Below are 25,609 nucleotides of genomic sequence, written 5' to 3'. Positions count from 1 at the left end.
GGTCCTGCGGTCGGTTTTGCACTGAAGGATTCCTTGCTGGAGCTTGATTCTCCTGCGGGGGGTGGGGAAGGATTGGTGGATGATTTACTGGTGGAAACATCCTGAATGCTTGGAGAATCCTCAGTCAAAGCTGGCCCTGTAGAGATAGGATTGGATGCATGTCCCTCCTTTGGAAACGACTCAGATACTACTGGTCCTTCGTTGTCGGTATTAGCCATAGACGCGTCACGAGACGCCGAGATGCTGGATGCGCGTGTACCAGAGGAGTATCTAGCCAAGGGTGAGATATGGCTGGCAAGAAAAGGATAGGTAGTGCCAAACTGCGACGTTGTTGTGCAGCTCGACGACGTGCACGGCGACTGAACTTACCTGGTAGAATCTCCAGAAACGGAGGGGGAAGACTCAAAACCAAATCAACGGGTGAATGAGTTTGTCGTTGTTAGGAATACAAGCTGCTAAAACTAGAGTACGAAAATCTCAAGTCATCTCAGCCAATTCAGCTTCCCTCTTATTTAGTCGGTCTATCTCAACATCCAGCGCAACATTGGCCATCTCTATCTGTAGCACATTTGATATCAGGTCCGTCCATCGAGTCTCCAGCGATGTCAGTTGGTTGCCCAATTCAGTCTAGATAATGTTCTAGCAAGTAGTCCAGGAACTATGAAGGGAATTCCATTACCTGGTTATTCTTGCGGCTGCGATTGACTTCCACTGTCAGTTCCTTCAGCTGCTCCAGCGCCTGTTCTACCTGCTTGGCAGTGTTTTCGAGAAGGTAGTTTTGTGTTCGCCATGCGTTTGGTCCATATGTTTGTAGTAACGTCAAGTTGGTTTGTCTAAAAATGATTATCGGTCGTGTAGTACCTCGGTAGTTACTCGGCATACCGTAGACGTTGATGTTCCAGCTGAGAGCGAGCATTTTGTATTGCCGCTTGCCATTCGTCGTCCGTGCCGGGTAGTGAAGGTGTCGGCAGCTGATATCGCAAAGTATCTAGGGAAGGAAACGGCTGATGTGACTCGACGCGTTCAAGTTCTGCCTTGAGCAAAGGATTCTTCTGCAAAAAGTTGAGACGCCCAAGTTCCAGAGCCACGAATGTGATCTACATACCGAGAAAAGCTCATACGGTGGAGGCAAGCGTGGATGAACGGAAGATGGAAGCTTTGGTTGTCGTGCAAATTCTTGTTCCACCTTTTGTCTGAGAAAAGGAAACTTTTCAAGGTCATCATCGTAGTACGGTAACGAGTCGTAGATGTCGACAGAAGCCGTGGAAGAATCCGACATAATGAGTGTAAAGATGAGGAAAATGGAAGTCCGATGTTGCCACGTGCGCTGACGATGCCGCGCGTTTGCAAGATATTGTCACTCCGTTCTCTTTTGTCACTTGCCTCTATCTAAACATTGCAGCTAAGTAGCATCATCAGTGTTTAGTTGATTTAGCACAGTCAAGCCCCTTCAAATTTCCCTGTGCGCGGCCGCAGCATCAAGTGAACTTCGAATCCCAAGACAGCCGCTTGCGTGTACCGATCATCTCTGAACGCGTCATCGAGGGACTCGTCAGCCTTTCACAGCATATATAAACTTTCCATTATTGTATGTTGTCTCTTTACTCTCATCCCAATGAATCCCCTTATACAGCTACCTTCTTCTGGCGACCCAATAGGTCTTCCACCGCCTTCTCTCTTCGATATGGATGACGACACTATATCTGACTCTCCAGGCGATACTTCGGAACTGTCTCTCGAACAGCAAAAGTCTCACCTCCAATCGTATCTGGATTCTCTGCCCTATGAGTGTGAATCGTGCGAGGATATGCAGGCAAAGCTGGAGAACATAGTTGGCAAGATCTTCATTTGTGCCAAGGCTAAGAACTGGCTCGTGCTCACAACATGGGATGGGATGCTTCAATGGTGCGATCATTTAGCAGTTCTTCTCTTCAGCATGTTCTTATTCCTCTACAGTTGGTTGCTGATGAGATATCCTATGGATAAATCTATTCGCGCCAAGTTAGTCCGCTTGTATTACGGGTTGTGTATTACCCCCGGCATAGAACCGCGTGTCATTCGCAGCTGGGCCGATATGATCACCCGCTTGCTATCCAACAAGTCTGGAATGAAGCGTAAACTAGAGTACGGTGATGTTGACTTGCCATGGGAGCCTCTCTGGCATAGCGTACAGACTCATCTGTGGCACAAGGCTCGAGTGCACGATTCATCGTAAATGAAATTCTCATATCATTTATTCTTCAGCCTGTTCATAGTATGTTTTAGGCGTTCCACTCTAAGCCTCCTTCTGTACGTGGCAGAACACTGCAATCGTTATTTCTCGAGACAAGAAATTCCCAACATGCTCTCTACTTTTTTGCCTCTACTGACAAAAGAGGCACGTCCGAATATTTTCTCTCGCCTTTGGCAATGGTATTGAATACCTCCAACAGACATACCTGGTCATGATACCCATTTTAACCTCCTTCCTTCCACCAAGTCATAGCCACCTATACTTACCTTCACTTTTCAAATTCTGGGAGGCTATTAATTCGGCTTTGGTAGACGACAGACTGTTGCACATGTCAGGGGAATTATCAGAGGAACATGTCGCCGGTCCATTTGGCCTAGCAGGAGAAGATGGCGGAGCCAAGTGGAAAGATGTCGGTATATGGACACAGTCGGAATGGAACATGTTGGTTGGAAAGGGTTTGGCATCTATGAGTGAGTGCTCCACCGTCCTCACTTCGACGTGTCACTGATGTTGAGAAGATGTTCCCGTCGGTGCAACGAGGGTAAGGAAATCAGTATATCTCGCCGATAGATCATTAAAGTTGTCCTCGGCATAGGGTGCATCTACCACAGCTGGACAAGCAGACACACTCGCCGATAAACATTCTTTCAAGATCAAGAAAGTTGTCGATAGATACCGTACATCAATCATTTGGCCGTTTATGATCAGTTCTCACTATCCACATTGATTCAGATTCCCTTGCGAAAATTTTCGTATATTCGATATCCGTCGATGGCCCAATGCGACAGACATTCAACGGGCAGCAAGGATCTAGTCAATCGTCTCCGATTAGTTTCGTCGCTGGTTCAAAGGCCCTGGATTCTCTAGAACGCCTCATAACGAGCACAGAATCATTCTTTCATCCATCCAACTCTGGGCCCTGGACAATTGCGGTGCGTCGCGTCTCAAGATCGAGGCTATCGTTTTTGAGCAGGTAGTTCTGGTGTTTGTAGCTAACAACCTTCTTACATCGACTGGCATCCGAGTTCGCCAAGCGTCTGAAACAGGAAGAGAAATCGGACTGTAAAACACCTGTTGTACGTCTTCATTGTCAAGTGGTAATTCAACCCGTCTGACATTTCCTCGTAGACACAACGACTTACACCCAGCATTTCGCGAGCCTTTGTCAGCATCCTGCGTACTCCTGCGCTTCTAGCGCTTTTCTCCAAAGATCCAATATGTGTAGGATTCGCTCAAGGAGCATTACGTGGTATGGCCTTGCTAGAACCTGCACTGATCATGCCCGAATTATTAGAGCGCGTATATGGCGGTCTAGAGGTCGTGAACGAAACTCATAGGACCACTGCTGTCTTGAGCATGTTGTCAGGGATTGCGCGGCCGCTCGTTACAGAAAGCATCTGGCTTGGCGGTCAAAAGCATCTGCTTCCGTTGTTGGAATTGTGTCTGCCTGGTATCGATCTGGTAACTGAATCATCTAGTCTCTATATGGTTTGTACTAAATTCTGGCAGAACGATCCCAGCAAGACTGTTTGTACTACCATGTTCATTGTTGCTGCTATCCAACATGTGAAGATCGGTGATCTCTCTATTCACCAATCTGGAGTACCCTTAACCGATGATATACTTGGTGATGAAATGATGAATCTCGACCAAGACGACACACGCTTCCCAGACGGTGTAGAGAGTCCTATGCCTGTCCTCAGTCGGGGAGATGAGCGGTCACTTACCCGCGACAGCACGGCTGCTTTTGCAGGTAGCTATCATGTGTCTTCTCTTAACATCAACCACTGATCAAACATTAGACTGGGTTACCTCGCTGTTCCGACGTGTTATTGCACTCTACGAGAATCTCCCCGAAGAAGGAGGTAAGAGAAACACCACCGGCGGCAAACAAGAAGAGAGTGTTCTCAAGTCTGTCAAGGCTATGATGGATGTAGTCTGCTTGCACCTGTCGGACCAACTGTTTGATCTGGTGCTGAACCTCGTGTTTGATTATGCATCTACCAATGCGAAGTCTAACGCCGTCAGAGCCTTTGGACAACTAGTAGCTTGTTTAGCTCGAGTTCGAGCAGAGCAGACTCTGGCGAAGTTTTTGCCGTTCTGCCTTTCTCAGATCGAAGATGAATTACATCACGGAGCTTCAAGTATTCGCACCACAGCGCCAACCGCCGCTGTACCATCCGACACCACTTTCCACTGGCGTAGGTAAATTTCTTGATGACTAGATTGGAATCTAATCGTTGTATAGATGTTGCAATTCTGCGAGGATGCTTGGGGTACGGCGGCTTCTACCGTAGGCTTCTCCGTGTCTCTTGATCTGACCGACACTCAATTCCGGAATGTCCTAGGTGTTGAAGCACAAAGATCGAATACTTGGCCTTATCATGCTCCTCGTTGACAAAGCAAAGAGCGAACGTGGATACAGCAGCGGAGGTAGACTTATCGGCCGTATTCTTCACACCCTTGTAGGGGTGTACCCCGTCAATAGCCGTTTTGTTAATGCCGACGAATGGGCAAGTACAGGTATGCAGCCCAGTTGTTGCGCAACTGCTGGTTCTTACCACTGCAACATACAGACTTCGAGAGAGATCACAATGTTCACTGGGGGAAACTATATGAAGCCCAAGATGTATCCATTGAATGGCACGGTATGCTTCTATCAATTTTTTATCTGTTCCTTTTTCTTTAGCTCTTTTTTGGATTAGTGCCATCAAACGATGAAATTGCTTTCGTGCTTGAAATTCTCGACAAAGTTGTATCTCCACTACTGGACAACATCGAAAGGTTGCTGCAAACGACAAAAAACTGGGATAGTAGTGATAGGAATGACTTCTGCAGGTAAGTATGCTAGGCATCAAGATCGCGGTGTTTATTCAGTTAACCGGATAGGTACCTTAACGCCTGCCGAGCGATATGGGGCGGCCTTCCAACTTTTCTTCAGGAACAGGAAAAGGAGGTTACGAACTCCTGCATAAACGAGGACATTGAATGTCAAGAACTTCTCGTGGGCAAACTTGATATGAAGGCTGGTTTCGTTCTTTGCGATTCATCTGACCCTCGATACCGAAAAGCCGCTGCTCATCGAATCCGTTTTGGTGAAATATGTAGCAAGGCTGCTCGGACCTTGCGCGAGAATACGGAAGGAGAAGATCACATAGATGCTGTTAGTGTCGTCGTGAAAGCCATCGATTCCTATTTGCTTGATTACGGCTTAAGCAAGGAAGGTTACGAATCTGTCCAAAAAAGTTACGTTGCTGCAAGAGAGTAAGCAGGGTTTTTTCGCTGGATCTAATGGTGTATACCTATCTGATCCGACTTTCTCTAGTGGCATTCGCGTATGGAACGGCCAGAAGGAGAATTCACGATCAGTGTTCGTTAAGCGCGCACAGATGTATCATTGTGGCCGCGTATACATGCATGCTCTGTATCGTCGTCGATCACGCCTCGACGATGGGCTGATACAAGAACTGATTGAGATGGCTCTTTCACCATATACGCGCATACGTCGGTAAGTTGCAAAGTTTGAAACTGTCCATGAATATCACATCTCATGCTTATGTATCGGCAGGCAGGCTCAATCTGTGCTACACAGTGCCTTCGGGGTATGTCCAATGATGTCCAATGTGCTAGTCCTATGATAATCTTTTTTTTATTTTAATTTTCGCCGCAGTATTATGTTCGATCTACTCGTTTCACGTTACCATCCCTTTTTGCTGCACTTTCAAAAGGGAACGATCCCGATCGAATGAAGGGCGCTTTGTATGTGTTGTGGAATAAAGGAATTGGTACGGTCTCTCTATACGACTATCTGTATCCAAGCTAATGGGACGAGTAGCTTCTTATGCATTGGGCGGTGAGTTCGGCTGACCACTTCAGGGCTGGTTGATGAAGGTGCTGATCCTTGATCAGACCAAGGTGCACACGGGCGCTATCTGTTATCCCTGCTGGAGTGTCAACACGAGGAAAAGGTTCTTATAACCCCTCGCATTATGAATTTACGACTTACGCACATTGATCTGTAGCCCTCCATACAGAAATTGGTGAACAATCTTGCTGTAGACTGTCTGCCGCATCTGCATGAGGATGCGATCCATACAGACGCATACTCTCTTGATGTACCTGCAGTCGAGAGTGCACTTGACGACCTAGCGACCGAATTTCCTCCTTCCTTTATCGATCAAAGGCTGCTCCAGGAGGCCATCAGCAAGACCCCACGCCGTGTTGCAAACCGTAATGAGATCCATGCCCAAACAGTATGGATTTATGCCTGCATTGTGTGCTGACGTCTCACATGATACGTTCAGGTCTCATCGATACTGGAAATTGCTTTGAGGCCTAAAACTCATGTCAGTTGCATGCCACCTTCTAGAAGTCTTGCCTGATGAAACTTTATCACAGTGGAGATACGTACAAATGGCATGTCGATTTCTGGTGGTGTTACTCCGACGAGATACACCAGTATCAGCTGATGTTGCCAGTTTCTTCTACAAGCATTCCACCAGTCCCCAGCCCACTATCCGCGTAGAGGCGCAGCGGTATGTAAGATGTCTCTATTTCTGTTCTCCGTCATTCAGACGATCTATTAGAGGGATAGCTTATTTGCTGACCTACGTTAAGTTCCGGTCCTTCTCGGATGTCGCGTCGGATTTATGGCTTCATCGGTGGAAGAATCCTTTGGCACAGAGTATAAACGTCACGGATGCCCCCAATTTGCTGGAAAGGTTCGAGCACCCTATCGATCAAACATCTGAGTGCGTCCCCCGTGTTGACTGCGTGTATCACTCGCTGAAGGACAGACAGCCCTATTTACGTCGACAAAATCCGCACGGGGTTCATATCATGGACACCGACGGTACAAGGCTGTAGGGCTGTGACTACGGATATGTCAGTATTTGCATGGGAAGCAGCTTCGCAGCCTTCGCTCCGCGTGATTCGTGAGGGTGTTACTACCGAAAAATACTTCCAAGATCTGTCGGCATTGTGGGGACAAGAATCCAATAGAAACGGCAGCACAATCGATCTCCGGCTAGAGAATGTTGCATACATCAAGAGGCTAGGTACCCGTCGTCTATACTCTATCCTTCTGTGCAATGTTGACTTTTGGGGTGTAGCGAAAATGTTTGAACACGAGGTCCTTGACGCTATACTCAGCGTCATGGACCCGCTTTTATCAGATTCTGATAAATTTAAACAGCGTGCTGGTGGCGAGTTTTTGACTGGTCTCATACGTGGTATGTTTTCCTTCTCTTGTTGCGTCCATAATGTGACACCAGTGTTCTTTATAGGAGCGAAACACTGGCCCAAACATGCATCGGACAAACTATGGGGTTGGGTTCGCAGTCGATTGGATCGCATTTTTGCCGAAATTAAGCCCGATACGTTAACCCTTTGGGAGACCTCATTTGCCGTGCGTTCTGTCGCTGTATTCGTCCCTCCTTTCTGATACTTTGCGTCATATAGAGCATTTTAGAAGATCGAGATCCAAGGCGTAATAAGCCGCTAATTGATTGGATCTTATCTCTACCTCTCGATTTCAGTGGAGATTCCGCGTTCGACAGTAAGTCCGGTGTTATGTCTATCGTTCACCGCGCTGACAAGTCTACGTAGTGAGTAAGGCCCTCAGTTTATTTGGGATCTTGGCCGATTCTGCCGAGCATGTATTCCAGCGCAGAGCTGATCACTTCATCAGTTTCTTCTTTACAAATGCAAACACCAATTATGCTGAGGTTCGAGGGCTCTCTCCGGTTCTTCCTTTTTTGTCTAAACCTCTTTCCACGAACACAGATACGGGGGCTCATTACCCAAATACTTACCACCTTGCTTAACATGCAGTGGCGACCGCTTTACCCGTCCACAGAGCTTTTCCTACGCGCTTGCCAGGAATCCGACGATCCTTTATTTATTCGGTAAGCTTCACGTCTATAAAATTCTGCGTTGTATTCAGGGGAAGTGTAGTCAAGCCCGATTCCAAAAGCAAATTACTGATATCCTGGCACAAATGCCTCAATGGCGAGAGCAACGTCTACCACCACCTTGGGTCAGCAAATCGGAGGTAGGTCATCAAATTGAGGATTTATTCGTATCTAATCGAAAGTTCTTCGAAAGTACGACAAAGTCGCATTGTCGCGTAAGTACAGTCGGTTTTAATTGTGTAGTCATCCCTGACACCGGTTCATTAAGTCCTTCAGTGGATATGGGTGTCGTCCTATAGCCCGCAGGCGACCCTTGTTTTGCCATATGCTGTGGCTTTGATGTGAGTGGGCATACTTATGCCTTGCAGCGAATAGTAATGGTGGTGTAGGCCTGAATTCCTGCGCATGACGGAGTTCAATGATAACGTGGAGCTCCAAACCTATTCCACCGCTGTTCTTTATGTGTTATCAGCCTTCACGCCACCCGTGGAGTATATTAGTCCCATCCTGACTAACTTCGTCGTCGCCATCAAATCGTCAAAGGTACGGGTTTCCACTGCTATCAGAAACTTTGCCTACCGAGTTGTAAATGCAGTCCTGGCGCATCCGTCTTCAAGCGCTTCCTCCCCTGGTTGTTTTCTTCTACCGAAATTTGCTGTCGATATCACCGGAAGGTGTGGCCAGAGTTATGGACATGTTAATGGACTGTCTAGCCGACGAGAATGTCGAGGTCCGGGAAATGGCCTCGAAATCACTGTCAGGGATTGTTCGATGCTCGCAACGTCAAAGTATCATCCCCTTGAAAGTTCGTAGACTTTCCGTATGAAACCTAGGCACTGAACTTACAGGGTCGCAGAATCGATTTATCACCATGACTCGCAAGGTTAAGTTGCCCTCACGCAGGGATCCTTCGTATGCCGATTCCCTTCGGTCCATGCACTCTGCTATACTAGGACTGTGCGCTCTCATCGAAAGTTTCCCCTACTCCGTGGAACCTTGGTTGCCCTCACTTACAGAAGGTATATTCTACTTGTTCTCCGGATCATCTGCCAGATGTTGATTGCTGCTGCAGTACTTGCTCCTCACGCTACTGACCCTCCCATCTCGACCACAATTAGAAAATGCGCGTCAGAGTTTAAGAAGGTAATGGTTATCCTGCCCTTCTTATGAATCCCCTTACTGATCATCCCCGTTGCAGACCCATCAGGTACCACAGAGCTACTTACTTAGTTTACCGGCAATTATATTCTGACCTCTGTTACAGGACACTTGGCACAAGGATCAGCAAGCCTTCGATGAGGATCAGTTACAAAGCTTGTCAACCATGCTGGTTGGTACTTCGTATTGTAAGAAACCACGCGAAAGCAATGTGGCTTGTGCTAATGCAAATCTTTAGATGCCTGATTTATATTGACCCTGACATTTATGAACTTTGTACTTGTAGTCATTCCTCAATCGCAATAATTTCCTTACGTTTCTGTTGAGCTGCAGTGAAATTGCAACGGTTCTGGAAAATACATAATATCCACTTGATAATTCAAGGGTTTCCATCGATTTATGTACTCCGCAAAGATGTTGGATGAATGCGTGTTTGCCACGCCCTGAGATGGAATCGGTGCCGCGATAAGTATCGCGACCCTATCAGCTTTGAGGCGAAGAAGCGGAGGTAATTCTAAAATGACAGATCCGTATGTGCGGGCGTCGGGTTGTAAACCTTGCACCAACGGGTCAATGGGAGGAGCTCAGTCAAGTCGATCGAGGAATCGACCAACAAGGCGATTATCCTTCGTGAACAGTGGCTTAAATGACCCCTTCACTCGCGCGTTTAGCCGTTGTATAGATAGATGACTACGAGGCAGCGGACCGTATCCGATCAATGTTCGCCTAGATTCCATTCGTTTCAGAAGCGAGAGATAAATAGCATCGTAAAGGTTTTCGACAGCGAGGACTGTATACCCAAGAATCGTATCATCTCTTGTTGAAATTTGCCTCCGAGCGGCCATCGCCAATTTTAGATCTCTCGATCATATTCGCTGACTTTGAACCTGCGCTTCTCTAAATAGATGATGCCTCTCAAAGTCCTGCGCTTGGTTATTGCGTCCATACCGATATCCAGCGCTAGTCATACATTCGCTCATGATAACCTATCAGGTATCGGGGGAAGGGTGGGGCTGTGTCCCGCCATTCGAGCGGTGGCACTCAAACTTGGTAAGTGATGTTCGACGCTCGCAGGTTCCCAAATTCTTGATACAAGAATTTGACAAGGTCAAGACATAAAATATTCCAATAGTAGATTTACCCCAACATTCAAGAGATCGATCTGCTAGATGGGCGAAACAGCAATCAGACATCGATCAGCGTTGAGAACTTGTGCTGGATAATATTACTAGGAAGAGAACATGCGGAAAACAAAGTGCAGAGGACCAGAGCGCCGCCGGGGATGGGAATAGTATCTCCTGGATCAGAATTGAAGAAGATATATCGGATTCATGACATTTGACAGTGAAAGAGGGGCTTCAGTGACGAGGAACAAGGAGCTATCGATGGGGACTATACAAGATGTTGACTTGTTGGAGAAGGCAAAGAAAAAGGTTGGATTCGATCAAGGTAGAAAGCCGAAAAAAGGAAGTGGTGCATGACACCACGCGAAGACCACGTGTTTTCAAGTTGGAGGTGGCAACGAAGATTCATTTTGGATTCGTTTGAGCAAAGGAATTAAGGAAGAATTGGGAGTGAATTTCCTAGGAATGGAGAATTGGGCCAAGACAGATACCGGAGTCTGAACGGGGAAAATGTCTAAAAAGAGTCGATTTGCATGTCGGAGTTTGAAAAGTGCGTGTGAAAATGATGGACAGCTCCGGAGTGGGGGGACAGCATTGCATCCCAAAAGTTTGCTCGCCGTTGTTGACGTTGTGCTCGTCGTCGCTCCTGTCGTCGAGGTCGTGTACTGTCGATTATTCAGGTTGCCGGCTGCAGTTGGCTGGCACCGAGTCGCAGGACGTGATTAATTATTGGCAAACGCCGGGCACGTTGTCTGCGATCAAAACGTTGACCAAACTCGTTAGGTGAAGGCAGCCGTTTGCCTCGCCTTCTTCCTTCTTAACCTCACAGTCCAGCTGTGCTCTTCCAATTTCTGTCACAGCGCTTGCCTTCAGCTCCCATCTTTCCTTTCTACCACGACCATCACCTCACGACCCTGCCCACGCTTTTTATACCTATCTGCCCTTTCTCGCTTCCCGAATTCGCCCTGCTGTCGTCGTCGTCATCGTCGTCGGCGTCCCTCTCGTCCTCGATATCTATCTGCTCACTTACGCTTTCGCCATCTACTCATTATTCCCAAAAGTTACCCATCTTTTATCACGCATTCATCGGAGGCGACTCTACGTCTTAATTATCTCATAGGTATATTTCCTTTTCTTTTATCCTCCATCTCCTCGGCTAAAACGCATGTTCATCTTTTCCAGTATTAAATGCACGACGTTGTAACGATTTCTTCCACACCGAAAAGTTACTTTCCGAAGACTCCAGACGATCTACTGCCCACTATCACCCTCACGAATAGACCTCAGACTACAGACACGACCTCCTGGCCTCACAAATCTGATTCTGAAGTGTCACTAGAGGCACGTTCTCTTATCTCTTCCTCTCGCTTCTTTTTGACCATTTCTTCTTAGACTTGGCTTCCACAGAACGATAGTAGTCCTCCGCCGTTGACACGCCGAGCGCCTTCTGCAACTTTACAAAAATCAGCCTTTTCCAAAATGACTTCTCTTTCCGAATCCAACCCTCCTAGCATGGACTCCGCGCTTGGTGGCAATAACCGCTGGCTCTTCAATGCCAATGGCCAGCTTGTCGATGTCAATCCGGATGCCGGTGCGGCCGGTTGGGACTTGGCGGACGAGATTGTTCGGCTGAACATTGGTGACGTCGCTGGGGAGTCGGGAGACGATGCACCCATTCGGACACCCCCAAAGTCCAAATTACCCAGCACTCTTGTGCAGTTGGCAGAAACAAGTCCGCTGGAGACCTCTTCCGCTGATAGCCTCGACTCTTCTCCTCCCTCTTCCGAGCATCAAATTACTATCTCTCATTCACGAGGATCATCAACGGACACGACAGAGTCTAGCTCGCAGGAGTCTGCACTTTCCGCCGCCAGCAACACTATGCTCTCTCATTCTCCTCTCAACGGACCACCTAGTGAACTGAAAGAGCGCCCGCATTCGTTCAGCGGTGGCCTATCGAGTGCGGACTTGCGTCGTCTTCAGCATGCTGGGGAAGGCACTGGTTTGGATGCTACAGATGGTCAGCTACAGCAGCAGCAGCAGCAACAGTGGCCTCAGTATCGGGAGCCAGGACCTGCTGGAGAGCAGCTCTCTTACCCTTCACTGGCGAACAATACTGTGTCCGTTCATCGTCCCCAGGCACAGCCCCATCCACAGCTTTTTGACTATCGATCAGCATCCCAGTCAGTCATTCCGGGCAGAGATGATCTTCAGATTGATTACAATCTTCAGCAACGTAACTTCAGTCCTCTTTCGCACGCGAGCATGGGTACCGCCGCTCCTGGCGCCCAATCATATGTACCGAACAGACCTAACAACGCCGTACCCATTCAGTATCGCCAGCCTCCCCGTGGATATCCTCAGCAGCAGGGTATTATCCCAAGTCCTCCAGGCATGCCGTATCCTAGTCATACCGCCCACATGTCGCTGGGTAATTCCCAGCAGCTCTACGACATGATGTTAACAGGCCCTCCTCAAGACCATCCAGCGGTCTCTAGAGTCCAGCAACAGCATAACATCTTCCGAGGCGCGCACCATCACTCAGCCTCTGACCCATCGGCGCTTAGAGATCCATCGCAACTTCCCTTGATGGGCGGTAACATGCAGCCTTACGCCCCGGGTTTGTTCCCACCAGGCATGGGTGCGCCTCCGCCTGCAATGGCTTTGTATCCTAACCAGTTCTATGGTCAAGATACATATGCCCGACAGGATGCGCAAGTCATGGCAAGATTACAGCCGCAATATAGTGGTCCTTATGGAATTATTCCGCCACAGATGGACAGTGGACTTCACAGTCCCAGTAGTGCCACTAGCGGAGGGCAGAATGGGCCTAGCGCCAACAACAGGAAGTTGGGTCTCTACAAGACTGAGCTTTGCCGTAGTTGGGAGGAGAAAGGGACGTGTCGATATGGCGCCAAGTGCCAGTTTGCTCATGGTGAAGAAGAGCTGAGAAAGGTGTCAAGGCATCCGAAGGTCAGCCCTTACTCTGTTTCAATTCATTTCATGTACTAAACTGTATTCTAGTATAAAACTGAAATCTGCAGGGTAAGCATAATCTGATTTCTAGATAGGTGAATGCTAAACGTCATGACAGACCTTTTGGGTTTCTGGCTCATGCCCATACGGTAAACGATGCTGTTTCATCCATACGGAGCTTCCAACGTCTGGCGCCGCCGCCGTTCCTGGTGGCACTCCGGAGAACGCTCCTCCCTCAGCTCGCCCCGATGGTCGTGCCCGCTCAATGAGCACTAACAGTGATCCAGCAGAGCCCGTGTCCATTCTTGCCCGTATCTCTGCCAAACGTAATCAAGAACCACCAACGAACAGCTCTACCCCCATTGACGTTAGCTCTACGAACGGGTACCAATTCACGCGCCCGCCTACGGGTTCCCTCAGGGTCGACACTGCACTGGATGCACCTACGATCAAACAGAACAAGTCTGCGTATCCAGCGTTTGCGAGTAACGGTGTTCTTCTACCCAGTGCTGATCACAGCAGAGGCACCAAGTCGCCTGCACCTGTGACTGCTGGTCCGGACCTCGGCAGACACAACAATGCACGAATTGAGATAGTGGGTTATAATCAGGTATGTCCGCCAATCGTACACCTGAATTTCTATAACCAAAACTTATAGCGCATGAATCAGAACGGTACACCCCCTTCCAATGCTAATGTCCGACATTCGTTCAATGGCAGCGAAGACGCTTCTTTCACCCCATCGCAACCTGTTCCAGGTCACTCGTACACTTTGTCATCCGGTGACAACACAGTTCCTTCATCCCAACAGCCGCCGCGAGGAAATGGTCATGTTCGGGCAGGCAGTGCAGGCAATTGGGGAAGCTTTGCTCGAAGCAACCACTTGTCGTCGGCTTCGTACTCGCACGCGCCTACCGCGGCTGGCGAAGCATCGATCAATTCGCCTTGGTCAACAACGGAGCTGACGATGGGCACATCCAGACTTCACGAGAAAGCTTGGGCTTGAAATCATGCATTAGCATCCGTGCCGTGCACGGTCCTGGACATGCCTTTGACTGTTTCTTTCGATTGATTTCCTCTCTTGATTATGACTGCCGTGCAGGATCGGACAATACTCCTCTCTGATCTCAAACACCTGTTACACTACTTCCCTTTTCGCCTTGCCGGATCTCTACATACATACGCTTGTTTGTGTCAATCCTCTTCGTACTGAAAACCACATAGCAATTTCTCTCCGCGTTTGATTTCTCTTGTCGTCAATACTAGGGCTATACTTTATCTCACCCAGTTTGCATAGCATTATCGTCGTCACAGCAACATGTTTTTATTCATCTCATTCAATATAAATCTTGTTATTCTGCATGGATAGGGAATGTAAGTACGAAGGATATAACCGGAGAAAAAATAAGGCTATACATGGATGCATGCGGAGTCTGTGATACAATGAAGATAAGTTGTATGTAATGAACATTGGCCTGCACCTATAGAACATGACAATCAACAGGAGGATATACTCCTACGGTGCCGTTACACCCAACTTTCGGATCTCACGACGAAACCCATTGAAACGGTCAAGGGCATAACCCAAGTAGTCAAACTCGGGCTCTGCAACGTTCCCCTCAACATCTTCCCTGGCCTGGACGATACCCCAAACAGCCCACATCGCGGCCGATGCAGGACTCCAGTAACGGACCTGATCCTTGAGCCTTTTAACTGCAGCCTTAAGCTCCGATTTCCCAAGCGGCGTCGGGACGGAATGTTGAATGTACGATGCACAAAAATTGGCCTGCTCTTCTTCACTTGGGTAACGCGAAGGGTCAAGAAGGTGAGGAGTTGGGCCATGATAATCTGCGGTCCACTCTTGAAAATGATTCGCAATATCGAATGATGCTGGGTTGGGCCCGGCGTATTCAAAGTCTACCACGATGATCTAAAATGTGAATCAGTCCAAGATGGTTACCCAGAGCAAAGAAGAAAAGGCGAACTTGACGATGAGGAGCACTTTCACCTGGCACGTTTGTCAGTCTCAGAAGATTCCCGTATTGGGCATCGTTGTGAGCAAAGACTCGCCGACTGCCATTCTCGACATCGTCTACCGCAGACAACCATTTCAAATACGCCTTCCACTCCTTGCTGAATCTTTCCAAATCTATCTCGTTGCGCAGCGATTCGGGGACGTTGGGAAGTGTCAAGACAGCCTGGGCGAGTGGTAACCAAGATTTGACGTTCACCTTGACGCTGAGGTCCCAGCCTTTACCTTCGCCTCTGTTCTCTGGCGAGGTTTCTTCAACGACTTCTATGTCAACGGAATGGAGCTCAGCCATTCGTGCTCCAATCCATGCACTGATGGTCCTATCCCTCATATCAGTTGAGCTCAGCGTTGTGGACTCAAAAAACTCCTCAAGCCTGCCATTCTCAAATGTTCCGTAAACTTTTGGGCCCAAGTGGTACTTTGAGGAAAGGATGTGGAGGGTGTGGAGCTCGCGAGGACGGGAGATGAGTGAGCCGGATGATGGTCCATAGATCCGAAGCAAAAGAGTACGAATCTCCGGAGATCTTGGATAGGAGACGAAAAAGACGGCGTTTGTCATAGAGCCAGAGACTTTCTGGATCTTTATTCCTTGTGGCGTGATGGCGGGGTCAGACCAGGAAGGGACATGCAAGGTTTTGATGCATGCGAGCAACTGTATGGCAAACTTTTCGGTTTTATAGTGTCTATAACATGAGGAGAAGGCAAGGGTCAGCTCCGGTAGGGCCAAGAAAGCGACGACGGCAGACCGTGAACAAGGTTATCTATTCTTGCCAAGGATAGTCCGAGTTCTTTGAGGAAGAAAATCTCACCTTGCTTCCAGTGTGATATCTGCATGTCGCAGGCCTTCCTCAGTGACGACCTGAGTTTCCTCTGGTGCGAGCTGGATAGAGCTTGATGAGCTGCCAACGATGAGCTCCGCCAGACTCTGGACGGACCTAGCCGACAGACGCTTGATCAAAGAAGGCGTGCTAGACGATGTTGAGAGCGCTGGCGAGATGACGGGAGAGTAGTTGGGCATTATGGTCGACGATGAGGAGGTGATGATGGTGGTTCGAGATAAAGAATGGAGTAGAACACGATAAGGGAGGGCCGCCCTCTGGGTGACACCGGCGATGGACATAAAGATAAGAAATGTTTCATTTTGGGGCCGCATACATTCATGTTGGCGCTAATTTGTGGTCGTGTGCTCCGAAATGGCGCTACCCGATGATGGTCCCCATATTTTTGCTTTCCCCTTTTCTCGGGTTCTGCGGCTGCTCAGCCCTGTATAAGGACCCTTTTCTCGGAGTCTAACCCCTTGGCCGCCCATTGACCGTCATCAATGACGCCCAGCAGTATTTTGCCAAGGTCATGGTGAACCATCGAATCGGTTCGCCTCTGCGCAGCAACCGAACCTGGGACTGACGCGTCGCGTCTCCAACATCTAATTTACTTACTAAACGTATTGTGCCCGATTTCCTGGCACGATCACCGCGGCTGGGTACCAAAGAAAGTTAAAACACAATCTTATTCAAATCTCGTCCCTCCAGGATTGCGTTGCAGATCAGCTTTTTTCCTTAACGGTAATTCGAATTCTTAATGCAGAACAAGGGGTAATGTGTCACTGTCGTCCACCGTTCTCTCACCTCAAGTCAAGCTCCAGGTAACGGTTCGTTTTCTAGACGTATCGTTTGCGATACCACTTCTCCGTGTCATTTCTCTCCATGTCCGAGTCTAGACAGTTGCCCCCATGTGGTGAGAAACTCGTCCTTCACGTCCGTATCTCCGAGTACAAATGATCTCTGAGCAACAGACTAGCAACACCCGTGGGGTCATAGGAACGGTCTTCTAGCGCCATTCGTCGTTTCGCGTTACCATTAAGGGTGTGTGGATTCGGGGATGAGACTGCATCAGAAACGAGGCTGCCGGAAAGCCAATGTCATTCAGCGGCTGGCATTCTCTTCAGTACGGCGCCAATCGATACATTGCTATATGGAATTAAGTAGAGATAGGTTTGGATCCATCTACACACCTATCTATATTTTTATTATAAAGCATTGGGAGAAAGAAAATCCAATATACATATATATATACGTCTATAAAGTACTTCTTCATGTCCATTGGCTTCTCGTACGTCCACACTTCACTACAGTACTCCTCGTGGATGTGTGTTTTTCCGAATCACCTTCTGGTGTCCGGTCAATTGGTAGCTTTCGTACCCACAGAGACAGCTGTAGGTCATCAGTGCCGGATCATATTAATGAAGCAGAGAGCCCTTACTAGGAAAGCAAGCCCCAAACAAGGCGTACAAACGACCCAGATGGTCTAAAGACCGTCAGAAAGATGGAAATCTTTATCAAGAAGATGGCGTACCTGAACAGAAGTCGCGACAATACTCATAACCTCCCACCGTAATGATACGGGCTCGATCGAGTTGAGCCCACTAAAGTCCAGAGATGATCCTTGGATTTCTATCGGCAGGTCCGATGGCAAACGGTTTGATACTCGAGCGTAAAAGATGCTGCCTGCGACAGCCTTGGCGAACAGAATCAGAATCAACTCAAGGAAAGCCAGGTAATACTTACGAGTCCAACTGTTGCTCCGGTGAAGCGGACCAGGAAGAATGCACTCGTGCCCGTCGCTAGCTCTTGTGACTTTAGTGCTCTCACAAAAATCTGATAGGGTGCATGTAGCATCACCCCCATTCCAACCCCACAGATAAGTGGGAACAAGACTTCCAGAGCGTCTGACGTTCCTGCTTTCAAGAGGATGAGGAGTCCTGGTTTATGAGAAATGAGCATGGCTTATGTCGTAAGAAGCAACAGAAACTTCACCGAAGCCAACGGTCGAAATAAGCAGACCGAACGACATGACCCAGTTCTGGCCACTTAGATCCCGACGGCGAGACTGCCAGTAAGCAATGAACCAGGCAGCCGGCATTGATGCAAGCGAAGATCCCAAAGAAAATGGAAGGAGTCTGATACCAGCTTGCAGGGGCGTATAGTTGTCAACCGACTATGAATGGCCGGTGTGAGCCATGTGATATTTATGGGTACTTGAAAACATACCTGAAAGAAGAACGCTAGGTAGAACAGCCCGGCATTGTACGCAAAGTTGTGAACGAAGGTAACAATAAGGATTATGACTGTACGGGGGCCGAGTCAGTAGCCAAACTCATCGTCCTCGGGGAAGACATACTCGCAGAACGATCAGTAAATACTGTTGCTGGAAACAGGCAATCCCGGCCGGTATACGTCTCATAAACCCCACCGCCAATGAGAATAAGGAGACCGAGTACCAGCATCGTTATCGTCGTCGCAGATTTCCCTAGAGACGGTTCCGATGATTCGAAGACGGTGACCACGGAGAAAACTCACAACCGTTCTCATCCGCAAAACTGAATCCCACGACAATAAAAGATGTCCCTGTCATGAAAAGAATCCTGGACATAGTAGCGTAAGACACAACAAATAGACCATCGGCCGAAACCTACAAGCCCCCAAAATCGAATCGCTGAAGTATAGTGCGCAAAGAATAATCACCGGACTTCTGCAAGGTGACCCCGTGGAGGGAACAGACAAGCACCAGCGTAGCGACCGCGCATATAGGTAGATTGAGGTAAACTGTACGATATGCGTGAGGTCATTCACAGGAAAGGCGCGTATAGTCGGTACTCACATCCCCACCTCCAGCTTAGTATCGAATTCGTATCGCCTGAGAGAGTCATCCTCAGATATAATCACAATATTAGAGTGGAGCGAATGCGCACCGCTGAAAAGGCCTCCCAATAGAGGTCCCGCGACAGCCGAGCAACTCCATGTAATACTCAAGGCCTGTGACCACTTGGCTCGATGTCGTACCTCAACGATTTCAGCTGTGATGACCCATACCGAACTCACGATACCGCCGCCACCAACTCCTGCCAGAGCACGAGACCCAATGAGCCTATATAAAAAAATCGCGTGTATCAGCAGAAGTCGACGCAGCAATGCTAAATTTATATATCTTACATGGTGATACTCTTCCTCGGACACGACGGGTGAGCATAGGAAACAGATCAAATAGCCACACGTACATTGCTGGCTCCACACACTAAATTTCCAAGGGCAAATATAATCACGCTCGCAAATAACAAAGACTGGTGAGATCAGTATCACAATCTGGGTCGACCGCGGATCCTGTACCTTTCGGCCTACAACATCGGATATCCTTCCAGTAGAGGGGTTGAAATGCCGTCTGGGTCAACATGTATGCAACACCGACCCAGGTATACTCAGGACTGTGAAGCCTGAAGGTCATTCGAGATCGTTGGCAAACTCGTCGAAACAATATTCTGATCGGTCACTAAGTTGAGTCTTCTCGAAGATCAAGGACAACCTACAGCATCCGTTGTAGCAAGAAACAGTGTTAAAGCAGCCCTGGTGAAATTACATAGGAACGGTCAAAAATGATACGCGCCGACCAGTCCACTAGAGCTCACCCGATATGGACCATGAGAATTCGGAACGTCGAGAGATGCTGAGGTACTTGGTCGTTTTTCTCAAGAACCGTCGAAGAGGAAGAGTCTAATGTGAGGATAGAAGGCGTCCCCACTTCACCGGTACCGTATCTTGAAGAAGAATCTGAAGGATGTGAGATAGACTTTTCGTCCACTGGGGTGCGGTCGTGAGTCGTAGAGAAGACATCGTCAAGGTCGGAGCTGGACATCTGTCGGACCATGGTACTAGAAGGAGCAGGGCGGGTTTGTGTGAAACTAGAGAAGAGGGAAGCTGCTTCGAAGAGGAGAAATAAATCTCATATTTTCCGGGGGGCATTTTATAGTCGGAACTACATGAGTACCTGGTTGGGGGTAATCAACTTTGAGTAAGACGGGGATGGAACTGGACTCACGGAGAGAAGACCATGCTCATGGAACCTGGAGATATGAATACGACCTGGCAGATTTGATCTCCCAAAGAAATTGGCTTTCAATACATAAAGCAATTCGTCTTGCAAGGGATTTCATTACCGAAGAGCATCCCCTCTAACCTGAATGGGTGATCGAGTAAGTAGTGCCGCTTCTCAAGAGAAACTTGAATTGATGAACTGCGTACTGAGAGCGGAAACCGGAAAGTCTGGCCCGAACCATTTCAAACCAAGAGAATTCCGTAGGAACGAGACGGGGAAACTTGGGTCATCAATTGGCAATGCTGAAGAATTATCCAAGCAGAATAATTAGTACCGCAGAGCCTTGTTGGTCAAATATCGAGTCATCGTGGTAAAAGAAAGAAGCGGCACAGCTTATTATTTCAACTCCGTGAGAGATCGTCAGTCCGGTTGAGAAGTGGCGCGTCTGTTCACGTCGGTACATACAATAATAATTAGATGGCTTGTATATGCAATACGAATCTAAAATTTTAATTATCATGCTGTCGCCCTCTTCATCTCCTGATCTTCGTCCCGGTCCTCCTTTGCCTCTTTCTCTACCTCTTTGGGAGTGTCCTCGGCGGTGACTAGCGTATGAATGCAGATAAGAACACGAAGTTGAGCGTTGGCAAAGGATGGAAGACATGCCAGTAAAAAAATCAAAACCCAATGAGTCCTCGTAATTTTTGCCACGCACGAAACACCAAGCCACCTTGTGAGGGTGACTGATGTGTAAAAGAAGGCATACCGTTATCATGACCACCACCTGTCCCTTTTCCTTGTGACGAACTTGAAGACTGAGAAGCTTTGCTGCCTCCCTTACTATCTTTAGACGTTGATCGACCTTCAACATCATCCGCGTATTCTTGTAACAGTTGTCGTTGTCGTTTTGAGAGAGATCTGATTAGAGATGCGATATCAAAGTCAGCGAACATATGATGACCGTGAGGCTTACCTAGGGAGAACCACCGAGAATGTAACATAGAGATCCCCACTAAGACCGTTTCGAAATTCTGGAACACCACGTCCTTTTAATACCATCTCCTCTCCTTGCTGAGTGCCGCTGGGTAGTCGGACATCGACTTCGCCATCAATAGTAGGTACTCGGACTCGACCGCCAAGAAGCGCGGTGTGGAAGGGTACTTTAACCTCATGGAACAAGTTGGCTCCTTGTCGTGTAAATTGTTTTGATGGGGCAACGCTGACGCGCACAAATAAGTCGCCAGGCGTTCCCTTGCCGGTTACTGGCGCATCTCCCGCTTTCGGAACGCGGATAGTCATTCCGTCCTCGACGCCTGACAAGAAGGTAACGACAAAGAAGCATGAAAACTTTATCACCATGAGACGTACCTGGTGGTATATCGACTTCAATAGTCTGAGGTGCTCTGACCTTGCCCACGCCTCCGCAAGAACCACACTGACTACCCCGAGGTATCGTACTTCCAACACCAGAGCAAGACGGACATGTGCTGGCCATCTGGAAACCACTATCGATGACAAAAGTCCGGGTACCGGAACCACTGCAAGCTGTACATGTTGTACGTTTCGCACCTGGCTTTAGACCGAGGCCGGAACAAGTTAGACAATCGACAACAGGGGAAATTTTGACGTTGCGTTTTGTCCCTTTACATGATTCCATGAAGGTTATTCCAACTGAAACTTCTAAATCCTCTCCGCGGGACCGCTGTCGACTTCCGGGGCCGTTGTTTAAAGCGCCGAACAAGGACTCGAAGAAACTGGATCCGCTACCGACATCGGGACCGAAGGCAGAAGAAAAGTCCTTGAAACCACCGAACCCTTGGCCATTACGGAAGGCTTGCGAGAAGGAGTTTGGATCGAAACCTGGCTGCTGTGATGTGGAACCGTACTGGTCATAGGCAGCTCGTTTCTTTTCATCTTTCAAGATCTGTATGTGACGGACTGAGCATGAGGTAGATGGACAAGTTAATTTGGAGGCTGACATCATAGGCTTCCTGAATTTCGACGAACTTGTCCCGTGCATTCGCGTCGGGATTAGTATCTGGATGGTATTTCCGAGCCAGCTGCATATATTGAGTGAGGTGAAAGTACAAGACGCGATAGGCAGGCGTACGGAGAAATAGACTTTCTTGATTTCAGCAGCTGTTGCATCCTTATTCACACCGAGAACTGAGTATGGATCCTTGGGGGCTGCTGATACGGGTGAAGCATGGAAATGCCGCTACAGAGCGGTGAGCACGGTGAGCAACGAGCGATGAGCGGAACGTACCCGTTCAGCAATGCGCCTCGGGCAGGGTAAACGGTGGGCAGAATTAGGTAGATTGTGAAGACATCTTGATCGGTAGAAGGAGAGCGAGGAAGTGCCAGACCGTTGGACGGGCCTAGAACAGGAGTAAAAGGCAATAAAGGACGAGACGCCTTTTGCTGGGATACACGGGCGCATGAGGCAACGGGAGAATCTGTGAAAGACAGTAATGACCGTCCTCGTCGAAATTTTGCCTGTTTGTTTCCGGAGCTTTTGCTCAACACGTGCCTATATTTCCATAATAGGACACCACGTGCCTTTACGAGGATGACGCTTTCTAAGAAACTTGTTTCTTTCGCCTCTTTGAAGGCCCGTGGATTTCTTGGTCGCCGCATATTTGCTTTTCTGTTGCTACCCGTAAGTTTTTCGTATCGTTTTTTTCACAACTTTTTTTTTTTCGCGGGTCTGCCGAAAATGTCCCGTCATTCAATTATTGCCGCTGCGTTGGTCCTCGCTGCCTTATTTTGAAGACGGCCCAAAGTTTTCCAAGTCGCCGTTGTGCTTGTCATTTTGTTCGGGCGTGCCACCACGCTTTACCATATGATACAACAATTTCGTCGCCCTTTTTGATGCCCTCATGCGAAGACCAAATTCCCATGCGTAAGTCCCCAAATTCACTCCGTCTGTCCACGAAAACTGCATTTGGCTTATCCTTTATTCCGCGAAAATCATTAACAAATCGCGCCTCGTTGCCCATCCTGCCCGCGTCGACCCCAATGCAGCTTCCATCTTCAAATCGATGCAGACACAGATCGTAGTCCGAGTCTAGCCGATTTTCACAGTGTATTTCTCCTGCTTCTGTTCAAATTCCTTATTGTATCATCGTAGCAAGTACATACCAATATAGTCAACAATGTGTGTCTTTGGTGGTATTTTCTTCGCAGCAAACAGCCCCAGTTGTCCGAATGCCGGATGCTCGGGTCTCGAGATGCGACGAATAACAACAGCGGACGATTTCGCCCATGCACCTTTTTTTACAGGGCTAGGCTCCATGAATTGCCTTGCATCCATTGACACAGAAGCATGGTACGCGGGGGAACTGAGGTAGACTACGTCTTTGGGCCAATGGGGAGGCGGTGACCTGGACATCACCGTGGGAATATCTAAGGGCGGACCTCATTGCTGCAACGCATCAGCTCACTTTCCTTCTTCCTCCGTCATCTTAATGGGTCGTTCATCGACCAAATCGGTTGCTCGAGTATACGCCGACGTCAATGCGAAACTTGGCCCTTCATGGCACGAATATGGTGCGCAAGGCTGGCCTCGAACTTTGCTGCTGTTATTCCTGACATCGCTCTGTTTCATAGACAACCTACAGGTCCAATGGGGCTCTCAAGATCACTATGAAATCGTTCGGAAAGTGGGTCGGGGAAAGTATTCGGAGGTGCGTCATGCTAGTCTATTACCATCGACAGACGACCTGATTGTACCACAGGTGTTCGAAGGCATCAATGTCGTGACAGAAGAAAAGTGCATCGTCAAGGTCCTAAAACCCGTGAAAAAGAAGAAAATCAAGCGAGAAATCAAGATCTTACAAAACCTGGCCGGAGGGCCCAATGTCGTCGCGCTTTTGGATGTCGTTCGAGATCAAGCCTCCAAGATACCAAGTCTAATCACAGAATACGTCCACAACGTTGATTTCAAAGTTCTCTATCCCCGTTTCTCCGACTACGACGTCCGTTTCTATATGTATGAGCTGCTAAAAGTAAGATAGCCCGATTCTTCCACGGTAACAAGCTCACAGGCTCTGATAGGCTCTAGATTTCTGCCATTCGAAGGGCATCATGCACCGAGATGTAAAGCCGCACAATGTCATGATAGATCATGAGCTTCGCAAGGTGTGTAAAACTTATATGTTTCCTGGGTATTTTTAGTTAATCAAGTGTCCCAGTTGCGGCTCATCGATTGGGGTCTTGCAGAGTTCTACCATCCGAAAACTGAATACAATGTCAGGGTTGCTTCCCGCTACTTCAAGGGTCCTGAGCTACTCGTTGACTTCCAAGAGTACGACTATAGTCTAGACATGTGGAGTTACGGGTGTATGTTTGCTTCAATGGTAAAATCCTGTCTTTCTTCCCCTTACCATCAATTAAAGACCACTCTCCTAGATCTTCCGCAAGGAACCATTCTTCCACGGTCACGACAACTACGATCAACTAGTCAAGATTGCTAAAGTGCTAGGCACTGACGAATTGTTTGCTTATATCGACAAGTATCACATCCGCCTGGATGCCCAGTATGACGAGATCCTTGGCCGGTTTGTGACTTGCTAACCACATAGTTATTTCAAACTCAATACTTGTCTTCATAGGTATCCTAGAAAACCGTGGACGCGATTTATAACATCAGAAAATCAGCGCTATATTTCGAATGAGGCTATCGACCTGTTGGACAAGTTGCTGCGATATGACCATCAGGATCGTCTGACCGCCCGCGAGGCACAACAACAGCCCTACTTCCGTACGCTTTCCCACGATTTTCCCACGATCCTGACTAAACCCCTTCACAGTACCTATACGACAAAAGGAAGCTGCCGGGAACGATTCAGCTGTATCAGAATGATTGCTGCTCCAATACGCTCTATCTCTGTTGTTTCTGCTTATGTATATAGATCGTTCTAAATTTTGCCTCTTTGTATCTCCCCTTCTGGCATCGGATGTCATGCCGATGTCAATGTCTCTTGGATATTCTGCCTGCCACGCACAAGTGATTTCTAGTACAACTGAGTACTCCACCGTTCTCTTCCGTGTGTCAAGATGTGCTTAATGACTATCAACAGAAACCACATGCACTGACTACCTATTCTAACCTAAGAAGCTCACACTCTAATCTTGCACTCCATGAGCATTCTGCGTTGACTTGACGCCCTCGTGCTCACGGATAAGGAAGCGTCAACAAGACTGACGCGTTGAAGGCTCCCAGGCTTCCTTACACTGATACGACGTGTCGCCGTGATACGATGGACAGGCGTTTTTATAAAATGGATGCAGTAGCATGATAAAATGC

The 25,609-nt window shown here is 48.2% G+C and overlaps 9 protein-coding genes across 9 annotated transcripts; 3 read left to right on the top strand and 6 right to left on the bottom strand.

Annotated features, from left to right (window-relative positions):
- Nucleotides 1-415: 415 nt before the first annotated feature.
- EV420DRAFT_1513792 (Pre-mRNA-splicing factor SPF27) lies at nt 416-1,330 on the bottom strand. Its single transcript, XM_060471763.1, has 4 exons — nt 1,106-1,330; nt 883-1,052; nt 680-833; nt 416-627 (listed from the first exon to the last, which is right to left on the bottom strand). The coding sequence occupies exons 1-4, from the start codon at nt 1,277-1,279 to the stop codon at nt 478-480; spliced, it is 648 nt and encodes a 215-aa protein (XP_060336344.1). The 5' UTR covers nt 1,280-1,330; the 3' UTR covers nt 416-477.
- EV420DRAFT_1513768 (armadillo-type protein) lies at nt 1,331-9,871 on the top strand. Its single transcript, XM_060471762.1, has 38 exons — nt 1,331-1,588; nt 1,659-1,905; nt 1,957-2,211; nt 2,266-2,377; nt 2,433-2,703; nt 2,845-2,910; nt 2,966-3,165; nt 3,226-3,309; nt 3,362-3,694; nt 3,743-3,986; nt 4,036-4,434; nt 4,482-4,540; nt 4,582-4,756; nt 4,810-4,881; nt 4,939-5,071; nt 5,123-5,497; nt 5,559-5,741; nt 5,802-5,835; nt 5,904-6,018; nt 6,143-6,201; nt 6,256-6,486; nt 6,538-6,579; nt 6,632-6,768; nt 6,820-6,984; nt 7,034-7,290; nt 7,345-7,464; nt 7,519-7,640; nt 7,694-7,790; nt 7,841-7,959; nt 8,018-8,139; nt 8,189-8,285; nt 8,339-8,360; nt 8,414-8,486; nt 8,535-8,688; nt 8,741-8,950; nt 9,002-9,164; nt 9,199-9,200; nt 9,410-9,871. Exons 2-38 carry the CDS (start codon nt 1,685-1,687, stop codon nt 9,539-9,541), a joined length of 5,655 nt encoding a protein of 1,884 aa, XP_060336343.1. The 5' UTR covers nt 1,331-1,588; nt 1,659-1,684; the 3' UTR covers nt 9,542-9,871.
- Nucleotides 9,872-11,384: 1,513 nt separating this feature from the next.
- Nucleotides 11,385-14,861, top strand: EV420DRAFT_950656 (uncharacterized protein). The gene is made up of 6 exons (XM_060484111.1): nt 11,385-11,547; nt 11,610-11,768; nt 11,820-13,400; nt 13,452-13,472; nt 13,522-14,013; nt 14,062-14,861. The coding sequence occupies exons 2-6, from the start codon at nt 11,616-11,618 to the stop codon at nt 14,407-14,409; spliced, it is 2,595 nt and encodes an 864-aa protein (XP_060336342.1). The 5' UTR covers nt 11,385-11,547; nt 11,610-11,615; the 3' UTR covers nt 14,410-14,861.
- A 58-nt stretch (nt 14,862-14,919) lies between these two features.
- On the bottom strand, nt 14,920-16,453 carry EV420DRAFT_1475462 (choline kinase, cytoplasm; the record flags this gene model as incomplete). The annotated part of the gene is made up of 3 exons (XM_060469278.1): nt 14,920-15,333; nt 15,389-16,118; nt 16,245-16,453. 3 exons carry the CDS (start codon nt 16,451-16,453, stop codon nt 14,920-14,922), a joined length of 1,353 nt encoding a protein of 450 aa, XP_060336341.1.
- Nucleotides 16,454-17,027: 574 nt separating this feature from the next.
- EV420DRAFT_950811 (amino acid permease ScVBA-like protein) lies at nt 17,028-19,674 on the bottom strand. The gene is made up of 14 exons (XM_060484112.1): nt 19,490-19,674; nt 19,425-19,435; nt 19,184-19,359; nt 19,093-19,128; nt 18,908-19,037; nt 18,792-18,856; nt 18,613-18,741; nt 18,483-18,559; nt 18,249-18,429; nt 18,000-18,193; nt 17,788-17,949; nt 17,695-17,739; nt 17,509-17,645; nt 17,028-17,450 (listed from the first exon to the last, which is right to left on the bottom strand). Coding segments are annotated over exons 2-13 (1,317 nt in total). The 5' UTR covers nt 19,427-19,435; nt 19,490-19,674; the 3' UTR covers nt 17,028-17,450; nt 17,509-17,525.
- On the bottom strand, nt 19,520-20,310 carry EV420DRAFT_950912 (uncharacterized protein). The gene is made up of 4 exons (XM_060484113.1): nt 20,305-20,310; nt 19,895-20,253; nt 19,796-19,832; nt 19,520-19,747 (listed from the first exon to the last, which is right to left on the bottom strand). Exons 2-4 carry the CDS (start codon nt 20,131-20,133, stop codon nt 19,688-19,690), a joined length of 336 nt encoding a protein of 111 aa, XP_060336339.1. The 5' UTR covers nt 20,134-20,253; nt 20,305-20,310; the 3' UTR covers nt 19,520-19,687.
- Nucleotides 20,311-20,805: 495 nt separating this feature from the next.
- On the bottom strand, nt 20,806-22,792 carry EV420DRAFT_950646 (DnaJ protein). Its single transcript, XM_060484110.1, has 6 exons — nt 22,568-22,792; nt 22,412-22,519; nt 22,281-22,361; nt 21,670-22,225; nt 21,275-21,614; nt 20,806-21,219 (listed from the first exon to the last, which is right to left on the bottom strand). Exons 1-6 carry the CDS (start codon nt 22,739-22,741, stop codon nt 20,979-20,981), a joined length of 1,500 nt encoding a protein of 499 aa, XP_060336338.1. The 5' UTR covers nt 22,742-22,792; the 3' UTR covers nt 20,806-20,978.
- A 113-nt stretch (nt 22,793-22,905) lies between these two features.
- Nucleotides 22,906-23,702, bottom strand: EV420DRAFT_1513748 (SET domain protein). Its single transcript, XM_060471761.1, has 2 exons — nt 23,443-23,702; nt 22,906-23,395 (listed from the first exon to the last, which is right to left on the bottom strand). The coding sequence occupies exons 1-2, from the start codon at nt 23,690-23,692 to the stop codon at nt 23,109-23,111; spliced, it is 537 nt and encodes a 178-aa protein (XP_060336337.1). The 5' UTR covers nt 23,693-23,702; the 3' UTR covers nt 22,906-23,108.
- On the top strand, nt 23,535-25,440 carry EV420DRAFT_950352 (kinase-like domain-containing protein). Its single transcript, XM_060484109.1, has 8 exons — nt 23,535-23,987; nt 24,039-24,308; nt 24,358-24,441; nt 24,495-24,659; nt 24,712-24,860; nt 24,915-25,063; nt 25,113-25,329; nt 25,383-25,440. Exons 1-7 carry the CDS (start codon nt 23,769-23,771, stop codon nt 25,163-25,165), a joined length of 1,089 nt encoding a protein of 362 aa, XP_060336336.1. The 5' UTR covers nt 23,535-23,768; the 3' UTR covers nt 25,166-25,329; nt 25,383-25,440.
- Nucleotides 25,441-25,609: the final 169 nt, after the last annotated feature.

This window comes from Desarmillaria tabescens (assembly GCF_030435595.1).
Source record: "Desarmillaria tabescens strain CCBAS 213 chromosome Unknown EV420scaffold_5, whole genome shotgun sequence".
Lineage (NCBI taxonomy): Eukaryota > Fungi > Basidiomycota > Agaricomycetes > Agaricales > Physalacriaceae > Desarmillaria > Desarmillaria tabescens.
The sequence above is the reverse complement of the archived record's forward strand: the minus strand, read 5'-3'. Positions and strand labels throughout refer to the sequence as shown.

Coding starts and splice junctions, on each gene's coding strand:
- EV420DRAFT_1513792 (XM_060471763.1), bottom strand. CDS start 1,279: ATGTCGGATTCTTCCACGGCTTCTGTCGACATCTACGACTCGTTACCG. Junction 1,053..1,105: donor CACCGTATGAGCTTTTCTCG/GTATGTAGATCA, acceptor AACTTTTTGCAG/AAGAATCCTTTGCTCAAGGC. Junction 834..882: donor CTGGAACATCAACGTCTACG/GTATGCCGAGTA, acceptor AATCATTTTTAG/ACAAACCAACTTGACGTTAC.
- EV420DRAFT_1513748 (XM_060471761.1), bottom strand. CDS start 23,692: ATGTCCAGGTCACCGCCTCCCCATTGGCCCAAAGACGTAGTCTACCTC. Junction 23,396..23,442: donor ACACATTGTTGACTATATTG/GTATGTACTTGC, acceptor GAACAGAAGCAG/GAGAAATACACTGTGAAAAT.
- EV420DRAFT_950656 (XM_060484111.1), top strand. CDS start 11,616: ATGCACGACGTTGTAACGATTTCTTCCACACCGAAAAGTTACTTTCCG. Junction 13,473..13,521: donor ATAAAACTGAAATCTGCAGG/GTAAGCATAATC, acceptor ACGTCATGACAG/ACCTTTTGGGTTTCTGGCTC. Junction 14,014..14,061: donor AGATAGTGGGTTATAATCAG/GTATGTCCGCCA, acceptor CAAAACTTATAG/CGCATGAATCAGAACGGTAC.
- EV420DRAFT_950811 (XM_060484112.1), bottom strand. Junction 18,194..18,248: donor TATTTCGACCGTTGGCTTCG/GTGAAGTTTCTG, acceptor CTCATAAACCAG/GACTCCTCATCCTCTTGAAA. Junction 17,646..17,694: donor GTTTGGGGCTTGCTTTCCTA/GTAAGGGCTCTC, acceptor GATGACCTACAG/CTGTCTCTGTGGGTACGAAA.
- EV420DRAFT_950352 (XM_060484109.1), top strand. CDS start 23,769: ATGGGTCGTTCATCGACCAAATCGGTTGCTCGAGTATACGCCGACGTC. Junction 24,442..24,494: donor TAGATCATGAGCTTCGCAAG/GTGTGTAAAACT, acceptor CAAGTGTCCCAG/TTGCGGCTCATCGATTGGGG. Junction 24,861..24,914: donor TATGACGAGATCCTTGGCCG/GTTTGTGACTTG, acceptor TTGTCTTCATAG/GTATCCTAGAAAACCGTGGA.
- EV420DRAFT_1513768 (XM_060471762.1), top strand. CDS start 1,685: ATGGATGACGACACTATATCTGACTCTCCAGGCGATACTTCGGAACTG. Junction 1,906..1,956: donor TGGGATGGGATGCTTCAATG/GTGCGATCATTT, acceptor ATTCCTCTACAG/TTGGTTGCTGATGAGATATC. Junction 5,072..5,122: donor GATAGGAATGACTTCTGCAG/GTAAGTATGCTA, acceptor TTAACCGGATAG/GTACCTTAACGCCTGCCGAG.
- EV420DRAFT_950912 (XM_060484113.1), bottom strand. CDS start 20,133: ATGGTCCGACAGATGTCCAGCTCCGACCTTGACGATGTCTTCTCTACG. Junction 19,833..19,894: donor ATTCTCATGGTCCATATCGG/GTGAGCTCTAGT, acceptor TAATTTCACCAG/GGCTGCTTTAACACTGTTTC. Junction 19,748..19,795: donor TTCTTGCTACAACGGATGCT/GTAGGTTGTCCT, acceptor GTGACCGATCAG/AATATTGTTTCGACGAGTTT.
- EV420DRAFT_950646 (XM_060484110.1), bottom strand. CDS start 22,741: ATGCGCCCGTGTATCCCAGCAAAAGGCGTCTCGTCCTTTATTGCCTTT. Junction 22,362..22,411: donor TCAAGAAAGTCTATTTCTCC/GTACGCCTGCCT, acceptor CAATATATGCAG/CTGGCTCGGAAATACCATCC. Junction 21,615..21,669: donor TGAAGTCGATATACCACCAG/GTACGTCTCATG, acceptor CCTTCTTGTCAG/GCGTCGAGGACGGAATGACT.